Genomic DNA, 11,453 nt, shown 5'->3' on the forward strand with positions numbered 1-11,453 from the left:
CTCGAAGGGGCGGCGGGGTAGCCTAATGCTTAAAGTTTCTCTCGTGAAGCTGAAGATCTGGGTTCGATTCCCCATATGGGTAAATGTGTGAAGCCAATTTCTGGTGTCCTCCGCCGTGATATTGCAGGAATATTGCTAAAAGCAGGGTAAAACCCAGCTCACTCACTCACTTTTGCTCGAAAGTGTATTACACATTACTCACATGTTCTAATAATGATCTTTAACTCATGGTGCTGTAAATATGTACATACAGCATAGTTTATACTGTACAATACTGGGATATGGACACAGCACTGGTTGATGTGGTTAAATATGTGTGATGTTTAGATGCATGCATGACATGTGATAATGCATAATACTTCTTGATGAGAACATATATGTTCTTTTCTACGCTGCAATATTTGAGTTAAATGCATTTATTGAAGATCTGTGATATCGTGAACTGTGATAATGTGGCTATTTTTGTAGCCTAGTTGGTATTTGGCTCTTTGCAATATGTATGAAATATGCATTCTTGGCATGTGTATGGTTGATATTTTTCACATGTAAATATGTAATATAGGTATAGTTTACATTTGTCAATTGGCAATATGTGTGATATATGTTTAGTTTGTATTTGTCAATTGGCAATATGTGTGATATATGTTTAGTTTGTATTTGTCAATTGGCAATATGTGTGATATATGTTTAGTTTGTATTTGTCAATTGGCAATATGTGTGATATATGTTTAGTTTGTATTTGTCAATTGGCAATATGTGTGATATATGTTTAGTTTGTATTTGTCAATTGGCAATATGTGATATATGTTTAGTTTGTATGTGTCAATTGGCAATATGTGTGATATATGTTTAGTTTGTATTTGTCAATTGGCAATATGTGTGATATATGTTTAGTTTGTATTTGTCAATTGGCAGTATGTGTGATGTATGTTTAGTTGGTATTCGTTTCTTGATAACATGTGTGATGATTAATGTTTTGATATATGTGTAGCTGGTATGTCTTTACTGACACTATGTGTGATGTATGGGTAGTCAGTGTTCGATATTTCACAAAATGGTATTCATTACTTGCCAATATGTATGATATGCGCATAATAGGTATTCGGTACTTGACGATATATGTGATATGTACAGAGCTGGTATTTCTTACTTGTCAATGCACAATACCTGTCTTAAGCCATGATAATATACAATACCTGTCTTAAGCCATGGTTATGTATGATAATATACAATACCTGTCTTAAGCCATGATTATGTATGATAATATACAATACCTGTCTTAAGCCATGATTATGTATGATAATATAGCAATACCTGTCTTAAGCCATGATTATGTATGATAATCTAATACCTGTCTTAAGCCATGATTATGTATGATAATGACTAATATGTATGATGATTATGTATATAATATCCAATACCTGTCTTAAGCCATGATTATGTATGATAATATACAATACCTGTCTTAAGCCCTGATTATGTATGATAATATCCAATACCTGTCTTAAGCCATGATTTGATGTATGATAATATACAATACCTGTCTTAAGCCATGATTATGTATGATAATATACAATACCTGTCTTAAGCCATGATTATGTATGATAATATACAATACCTGTCTTGAGCCATGATTATGTATGATAATATACAATACCTGTCTTAAGCCATGATTATGTATGATAATATACAATACCTCTCTTAAGCCATGACTATGTATGATAATCTACAATACCTGTCTTAAGCCATGATTATGTATGATCAGACTAGTATACAATACCTGTCTTGAGCCATGATGATGTATGATAATATGCAATACCTGTCTTAAGCCATGATTATGTATGATAATATACAATACCTGTTTTAAGCCCTGATTATGTAATATACAATAATTGATAAGCCATAGTTATGTATGATAATATACAATACCTGTCTTAAGCCATGATTATGTATGATAATATACAATACCTGCCATAGGTCATGACAATGTATGATATTGCACAGTACCGGTTTTAGACTGTGACAATATATGATAATATACAATACCTGTCTGAAACCATGACAATATATAATATTGTACAATACCTGCCTAAAGCCGTGACAATGTATGAAAATGTACCATACCTGTCTTAAGCCGTGTTAATATATGATAATATACAATACTATTTAAGCCATGACAGTGATTTTAAGTTACATCGGCAGTATTTCAGTCATATCGTGCTCAGCCATTACAATATAAAACTTAATATTGCACAGTGCCGGTCTTAAACCATGAGTCCCCGGGGATTTACAGGACGCAAATTCCTGCGTCCTATACGCATACAAATTGACAATGGACGCAACAAAATTTATTAGCGCGTCCACAGGGACTCAGAAAAGGTCCGAATACATTTTGTAAAAATTCCAATCAAGTGACAATAAATTATCACTGAGTTTGCTACTAGCTGGGTTATGGTATCATTTGCAATTTAATTACTGTAATAATGTGATGATCATGATACACAATACAATAACAGTATTAATAATAATAATATTTAAGTGTCTGGGACCCCCATTTTGTTTCCAGGACCCCTGAAAATTAAGAGTATGAGTCCCTCAAATTCAGGACTCCATGTAAATCCCTGCACGAAAATGTACCATACCTGTTTGAAGCCATGACAATATACATTGTATGATATTGTACAATACCTGTCTTGGGTGCTGTCTCATGCTACGAAAATATACAATACCAGTTACAATTCATGACAATATGTGATAATAATACCTGTCTTAAGCCATGACAATATATGAAAATGTATTATATCTGTATCAAATCATGATAATAAACGATAATTCACAATACCTGTCTTAAGCAATGACAATATATGAAAATGTATTATATCTGTATCAAGTCATGATAATAAACGATAATGCATAATACCTGTCTTAAGCCATGACAATATATGAAAATGTATTATATCTGTATCAAGTCATGATAATAAACGATACTTCACAATACCTGTCTAAGCCATGATGATATATGATAATGTACAATACTTGTATCAAGCCATGATAAAGACTGAATATTTACAATACCGGGCAATATGCGTAACAGTGTTACAGTATGATCTGGCATGTGTGCGATATAGCCGAAATTTTTCATTAGGTAACGTTATTCGAAAATTTAGTTGTTAAATTGCGTGTTTAAATGTTTGCACCAATCGTTCCGCGACATTCCTATTACTAAGACGCATTTCCACGCGTTTCCTAAAATCAGGGTCAGGTATGTCCAACATTTAACGTTGTTCCATTTCTGGTGTCCCCTGCCGTGATATTTCTAGACTATCTAAAAGGCGTAAAACTAAACTCACTCAAACTTGGGTGTCTGCATTTTAGTAAAAGCTTAGTTATTAAATTTGCTCGAGGCCTCATTCTTCATTTAGTCAAAGGAAGTGCCCTGTGGGGTACCGTTAGATTTACATACAGCGATGTACAATATGGGAGTAAAGGGTCTGGATTGATCGATACATTTCAACACGTCCTCTGCAAGCTTCAACATTGTGTCTCCATGCCGTATCAACCAAATATCACTACAACACAACTTATATGAGGTGGTTCGTCTAACCATGTTGCGTCGTGTTTGCGTCTGGACCAGACAGACCTTCAGGTGACTGTGTCTACACTAGTTCACCCTGGCATGTTCACACTAACTGGCTGTGTTTGTTTGTTGTTTCACCATGTGTCAACCATGTCAACGAGCCTGATCACCCGACCCCGTTAGTCGCCTCTTACGACCCCGTTAGTCGCCTCTTACGACACGCATGGGTTGCTGAAGACCAATTCTAATCTTCACGGGTTCATACTAGCTAGGTCAAATATCACTATGTCTACGGATGTACAGCTCTCCGTTCTTCATCTGTTATTATCAATATTTGGTGCCAGATCTTAAAAGACATGTTCCTTTCCGACCCAAGGGTAGACTAAACTGACAATATTTTACGACTCCCCTCCGTGACCTCCCCATGGAATTTTAATAACATCCCATAATCCCCTTCCAAGATGGCTGTCCTAGTGGCGTGTGACAAATGGCGGGAGTTGCTGTCAATCCTGAAATCCCAGCTCCCAGACAGTGCTACTGTGAGTATACAGAGTTCCATAGTGACATGTTACGGGTGGATGTCAGTGTAAGGAGATGATGTTGTTGTCAACCACAGAGCCAAGTGTGTAAATAGCGGGGTGCAGGTGCCCACCCGTTAGCTGTGAACACAGACACCCACACAGTTGACCTCTATAAATTGAATGGTCACCAGTTGACACAAGGTGTGTTGAGGCATGCACCTATAGCTGACAGATACCACTGAAGGTACATGTGACCTACAAATCAGAGATACCAATAGTCTGAGTGGGACATTCAAGCCGCCGATTAGAGTTTAACCCGGCTCATAATCATTGATTGCTTGGACGCCATTTTCTGGCAGTTTACGGCTTCTAAACATACGATATGTTTTCTCAGAAAGCCGAACAAGGGACCAATCTTCATATTAGAGCAGGGAGTACGTCGATCTCTATGATTGTGAATTTTTAGGGACCCTCCGTTAATTAATTTTTAAGTCTCAGGCTTTAAAACAAAGGGGTGTGAGTGAGTGAGTATGTTTGTACGCCGCCTTTAGCAAATATTCTAGCAATATCACGGCGGGCGACAATGAGCTTCACACACTGTACCCATGTAGGGAAGAGAGCTCAGGTCTTCGGCGTGACGAGTGAACGCTCTAACCACTATGCTATCCATCGCCCTGAAGACGTTTGAAGATTTCTCCCAAAGTTCCACACGTTCAGGAAACGTTACTAGGCTCAAAACGGTCGCCGAATACCTCAGATTGTAAGTCCAAATTTGAAACTGTAATACCCGTTTCAAGTACGTTACCATTTCATGTTTCTTCGTGTGTACACTTCCATTAAACACGGGTGAATACTTTCTTTTGCACATATCACATATTGTACGCAATGGACGCCCTGTACAGAAGCCAAACTATTTTCTGAAACAAATTACGTTTTTTAGTAAGATCCAAGTGTCCATATTGGTAAACTCATTGGAACATAACCACTGCATTGTCTAACTATTTTGTTTGTAGATATATGGCCAATTAAAGACTTCTGTGAGCGGTGAATGGCCATACTACTCCTTTTGGGTTGACCAATGGCCGAGAGTTACCGCGGTGGTAGCCACGCCCATGTCCGACGTTATGGTTGGTTTTGTATTTACGGGTTTTGTTCTGCTGACTATAACCAACTATTAGACATGTATAGGTTTAGAATTGATCTTCAGCAACCCATGCTTCAAGAGGCGACTAACGGGATTGGGTGGTCAGGTTAGCTGCCTTGGTTGACACATGTCATCGTATCCCAATTGCGTAGACCGATGCACATGCTGTTGATCACTGGATTATCTGGTCCAGACTCGATTATTTACAGATCGCCGTCATATAGCGGGGATATTGCATTGCTATGTTAATAAACTTAACTATTAGGCAAAAGAAAGTATACAACTGAAAACCGTCGATGAAACGTCTCCATCGAATATTCATTTTATTTTTGTTTCATTTTTTAACCCCCATCAAACGTGTGTATATTTTCGTTTGCCCTGATCAAACATGGGTATATACTTTCTTTTGCCATGATCAAAACATGAGTGTATACTTGCTTTTGTCCCGATCAAACATGAGTGTATACTGTATTTTTCCCTGATCAAACATGGATATATATATTTCCCTGATCAAACATGAGTGTATACTCTCTATTGGGCCGGTAAAACATTAGGGTATACGTACTTTCTTTTGCCCCGATCAAACATGGGTGTATAATTTATTTTGCCCCGATCAACGATGGATGTATTCTATATTTTGCCCCCGATGTTTAGTATTAAAGAAGTAATTTTTAATTAAAGATCTGGATTTCAGTACCGTTGCGTTGCAGATGTATATGTTACAGTCAGATTGTGAAATCAGTCATTTCGTGAAATGACTAAACAATTGAGTCATTTCGTAAAATAACTAAGAGGGTCAGCCATTCAACTATCCTTACTGCTCGTTCTCTTTCTTCCTGGAATAACTTTGGTATTCTCTCTGATCCTCTGATTAAAGTTTTAGTCATTTCACGAAATGACTGATTTCTCAATCGGACTGTAACATATACATTATGAGTTTTACTCTAGCTTTACCTGCTATAGACTCATGAACAAAATATTTGTACATAAAAATTTATAAAGCGAAAGTAATTATCCGCTGCACCAAGAACATTTGTGACCAGATCAGTGTGTTAACATTACTGTCAACCGTTACATTGCTTCCAGGATTCCTTCAGCGGGAGGTTTCACGTTATCCACGGACAGGAAGCGGAAGTTGTTTCCAGGCTTCTTCAACATCCGGGCGTCCTGGACAGGAAGCGGGCGATGACCTTCGGTTGGTGACCTCAGCGGGGTGTAAGGGTGAAGGTCATGCGTTGGGATTTTTTTAGTGTATGCTTACTATCGCTTAGTATGGGTTTTAATGCAAACAAATCAACCATGTCATAATAGTGATATGTTTGGTTGTTTTCTATATTTAGCGTAGTTCTATACAAAATATCTTTCTCTAGTTCGTATTATATAATAAGTAGAGAGTATGCATCTATCGATTCTTTTACTACAACTAAGGGACCGATCATAATTTATGGCTGGTGGGGGTGATGATGATTTTTTAAGGAAAGCATGTACAATGTTAATGACCCCCTGCAAAAAAATCAATATATATATATATGTACAAAATATAGTGACCCACAAAATGTAATTTGAAAAACATGTCATGTACAAAATCCGAAATGGGATCCTATCTTTCGACTCTAGGAAAACGTTAGCCAAAACCCTCCGAAACCCATCCATTCGTCGTGCAAATGACGTTGAGTGCCAAATCAGGTTTTGCACGTGCAGTCGATCTTCGCATCGAAGTTTTCTTCATATGCACGTGTTTGCATTGGCCTCAAGAATTGAGAAAAACACTTTGAAACCACAGTTCTAACGGTTCTTGAAATGCCACGATTGTCAAATGTGCAAATTGAACGTGCCGTTGGCATGTTGCAAGCGGGAAGATCAGTTATTGACGTCGCAATGGGATGCAGCCGTCGTATTGTGTATGACTTGCGAGGTCGTCTACAACAAACTGGCACCACTTCTGATCGCCCAAGGTCGGGTCGTCCAAGTGTGACGTCACGAGCAGAAGACAGTCAAATCGTCCTACGTCACATACGTGACAGATTTCTGCCGGCTACACGAACCAGGGCTGAGATGTTTTGAGGTCGACTGTCCTCACAGACCATTCGAAATCGGTTGCGGGTTGCCAATCTCCATTCTCGATGTCCATATCGTGGGCCAATATTGACGCCGTTTCATCAACGTCAACGTCTGCTGTGGGCCCAACGTCACCTCCGATGGACCCAGAGAGACTGGAATCGAGTCGTCTTTAGCGATGAATCCAGGTTTACCCTCAGATTCGCAGACGGCAGGCATAGGAGACGACGTCGTGAATGGTATGCCCAGTGTTGTGTACAGGAAGTCGACAGATTCGGGGGCGGAAGTTGCATGGTGTGGGGTGCTTTCTGTGGGAACAACCGTTCCCGACTTCTGGTCATCCGTGGAAACCTCACAGCTGCTGCTTACCGCGACCAGGTGCTCACCCCTGAACTCGTTCCTTTCATGGCGGCTTATGGCCCAGGTCTACAGTTCCATGATAATGCTCGGCCGCATACCGCGATGTTGACACGAAATTTCCTTCAAAACGCTGGAATCAACGTCATGGACTGGCCATCGATGTCCCCTGACCTTAATCCAATAGAGCACGTTTGGGATGCACTTGGGAGAAGGCTTCGTGGTCTTAGGAACCAACCTCAGAATTTGCAGGAACTTGGCGCTGCCTTGCAAGAGCAATGGCGCAGAATCTCCAATCACGTGTTCACAAGCATCAGGCAGTCGATGAGGAGACGGTGTTTGGCAGTGGTGAATGCGCGGGGCGGCCATACACGATATTGAACTGAGAAATTTCGCATTTTTATTCTTGTGACTTGACATTCTGTATACCCATGTTTTTGAACGGCGGTGTAGCCTAATGGAACTGATTATGGCACTGTCAGTGTATCGAGTACATCACACAGATCTCAGCAATGAAATAATAACAATTTAACCATCTTACCATCTCTTGTTCTTTTACAGTGCCCTGAAGAAAGAATGTAAAGTTTCTTTTTTGACTCAGTATATTTTAATATGTCCCTAAGGACATTACTTTTAATCACGTTGTAACGGGGTCAAAGCACAAGCTCATAACGTCCAGGTTTCATTTCCCATATGGGTACAACATGTGTATCTAACTTAACTCATACCGTGATACTGCTGAAATATTGCTGAAATGATGCTGTTAAATGATACTGACTCCTCTCCATCATACTCTTGTAGACTTACCTCCCCATCTTCTGCCCGCCCTTCGCCATTTGTCCGCTGGGGAGAGAGGTGCCATTACTACCGACGAAACCGGCAACGTGAACACTGTCGACGAGGGAGGCCTAATTACCGTGTATGTGCTCGTATAGCGGAGAAACGGTGTTGTAGGCGTACGTTGGCTGGTCATTAAGGCAGGGCTTCACTACAGAAATATGCTATTCCTCAACTTGTGCTTTTGTCTTTGTCCGGTACAGTTTCCCTCAATAACTCTTCTGGGGCGGTGGGCAGCCTGTTAGTGGTTAAAACATTCGCTCGTGACGCCCCAAAGCTGGGTTCGATTCGCCAAATGTGTACATTATGAGAAGCCCATTTCTGGTTTTCCCACCGTGATATTGCTGGAATATTGCTAAAATAGCGTAAAACACAAATCACTCACTCGTGCTTATTGAGTGAATGGATAAACAACACAATATCGTTTCATATCCCTGGATATAAACCAAATGAACGTGAATTCATAGTTAGTTCCTGAAATCCAACAAAATTAAAGTGAATTCAGAATTAGTCCCTGAAATCAAAATTTAATAGATATGATTCTATGAAGGACAGGGTGGAAAAGGAACTTTTATGTCTCTAAACGCTATAACTATCACAGAGATGATATCACTATCATCACTATCATGAAAAAACATGCAAAAGAGCGTGCTTGTACCTCTTTATAAAATCAAACGGCATATCATATGTATACATTTGCAGTCCTGTCCCAGACAACATGGCCGTGGGTCACGTGACTCGTGATGACGTCACATCCGTATGCGCCACTTGGGAATACAGTGAACCTGGGGTAACCTCTCTTCGTACAGAGGCTTGTGGAAATCAGTCTACCGAGTGTATGCGTGCGCACATCAGACAACCAGCAGCAAGTTGCGCACGCACTTGTCCAGCCTCATCAAATGGTCGGCATGTTGTACGTCGACGTCAACTTCCGGCGTCGCGGCTTGGGTCGATTTGTTGTCAGTCATTTGGCAAAACAGATCTTGATGACGTCACCGATAGCAGCGGCCAAATCAGAACACTCCAATTACGCGTCGCAAGCACTGATGAAAAGTCTGGGGTTTGAATCTCGTTGTAAATACGTGATTGTTTCATTCACTCCAAATGAACAGTCCTGAGTGCTTTGATGTAAGCTGTGCTTAATTTTACAGCAATAACAATAACAAGCATGGGCTGCAGAAGACCAGTTCTAACCCGGATCTTCACGGGTATCCCGCTGATGTATTGCGAGGATCGATGCTCATGATATCTATCACTGGATTGTCTGGTCCAGAGGTGATTATTAATGACTGCCGTCATATAGCTGGAATATTGCGGCGTTAAACAAACAAACAAACAGTCATGAAAATGCTGGAAATCATTTGTGCTTTTTTCATATATTGTTGCTTTTATGTTTATGCTGTTGCCTGTATTCATTGTATATTGATAATTTGACACTATTGACAGAAAATAAAGCTGATTTTACAAGAAATGGTTCGCTTTCAACTGCAGGAAAACGTCAACTTTATTGTCTATATTTACAGTCTCTCTCAGTCTCTAGTCAAATATACCCGTGAAGGTCCGGGTTAGAATGAACCTTCAGCAACCCATGCTTGTCGTAAGAGGCGACTAACGGGATCGGGTGGTCAGGCTCGCTGGCTTGGTTGGTACATGTCATCGGTTCCCAATTGCGCAGGTCGATGCTCATGCTGTTGATCACTGGATTGTCTGGTCCAGACTCGATTATTTACAGACCGCCGCCATATAGTCTGGAATATTGCTGTGTGCGGCGTAAAACTAAACTCACTCACTCACTGTAGTCAAATATCGCAAAGTACTATGCAACATGGAAAGTGATCAATGAAAATCTTACAGCACGATATTAAAGAATTCAGGCCATCACAACTGGTGTGCACGACATAGTTGAAATACGTCACACATTCACACATTTGTGTGAGATCTGTGTGACATGAGATGACTCTTTGGGATAGTAATATGTCCAGAATAAAGAGGCGATTTCATGGATCTTACTCCGGCGATGTGGGTCGTTACTCTTAATATGAAAACTGGCAGCCGTTATATCGCTATAATATATAGTAACAGTGCATAAATGTTCGGACCGCCAACTCCACTGCAGAAACCAAGTGTAAATCTAGAATTAACTTTGGTTATTTCATGCTTGCGTCAGTCTCATCTTTCATCTAAATTCTTATTCGAGTTTTTAACTGAAACAGCCATTATATACTCATGCCAATAATGGTTGTCACCCCCTTCAATTTGTTTTATTGGAGAGGGGGTGTTGGGGTTGGGTTGGGGAGGGGGATGACAACCATTATTGGCATGAGTATATCTACATGAGTGAGTGAGAGTGAGTGAGTGAGTGAGTTTAACGCCGCTATGAACAGTATTCCAGTTATATCACGGCGTATCATCTTCGGGTGGAAGGAGGGGCGATGGGGGTAGCCCAGTGGTTAAAGCGTTCGCTCGTCACGCCGAAGACCCGGGTTCGATTCCCCACATGGGCACAATGTGTGAAGCCCATGTCTTGTGCCCCCGCCGTGATATTGCTGGAATATTGCTAAAAGCGGCGTCAAACCATACTCACTCACTTTCTCAGGTAGAAGGGGAAAATGTGATGGTGGTCTCAGATGTGTATCACACACTAGCTAATATGGTGCTGACAGACCTATAACCATAATCCTGGTGAACCGTGATTGGAAATCATGATCACATGTTCCTGGTGTGCCCAAGGGTGATAACCCTGCACAGCAAATTGCAGCGCCTTTGATGACGAGACCAACCGTTCACCCTTCAATCACATGGCCACGAAACTCCGACTGTAATCTACATCATAAACTGTACGTACGTATATTCAAGGCGTTATTGCACGTATTACCCACTGTCGTAACGAGGCTGATTATTACGCCTCCCGCAGGGGAAACACAGTATTGTAATATAGAGAATTAGACTGGTATGTTCG

The 11,453-nt window shown here is 40.5% G+C and overlaps 1 protein-coding gene across 2 annotated transcripts; it reads left to right on the forward strand.

The window, feature by feature from the left end:
- Positions 1 to 4,031: 4,031 nt before the first annotated feature.
- Positions 4,032 to 9,965, forward strand: LOC124278984. 2 transcript variants are annotated; one of them, XR_006899258.1, is made up of 5 exons: positions 4,032 to 4,116; positions 5,112 to 5,225; positions 6,329 to 6,437; positions 8,459 to 8,691; positions 9,197 to 9,965. XR_006899258.1 is itself a non-coding variant. In XM_046714774.1 (5 exons), exons 1-5 carry the CDS (start codon positions 4,039 to 4,041, stop codon positions 9,558 to 9,560), a joined length of 783 nt encoding a protein of 260 aa, XP_046570730.1. In that variant the 5' UTR covers positions 4,032 to 4,038; the 3' UTR covers positions 9,561 to 9,965. The 2 variants fall into 2 exon arrangements, 1 of the variants encoding a protein (XP_046570730.1); XM_046714774.1 differs by having other exon boundaries at positions 8,459 to 8,576.
- Positions 9,966 to 11,453: the final 1,488 nt, after the last annotated feature.

This window comes from Haliotis rubra, unplaced genomic scaffold, assembly GCF_003918875.1.
Source record: "Haliotis rubra isolate DU_JTF1 unplaced genomic scaffold, ASM391887v1 Scf244, whole genome shotgun sequence".
Taxonomy (NCBI): Eukaryota; Metazoa; Mollusca; class Gastropoda; order Lepetellida; family Haliotidae; genus Haliotis; species Haliotis rubra.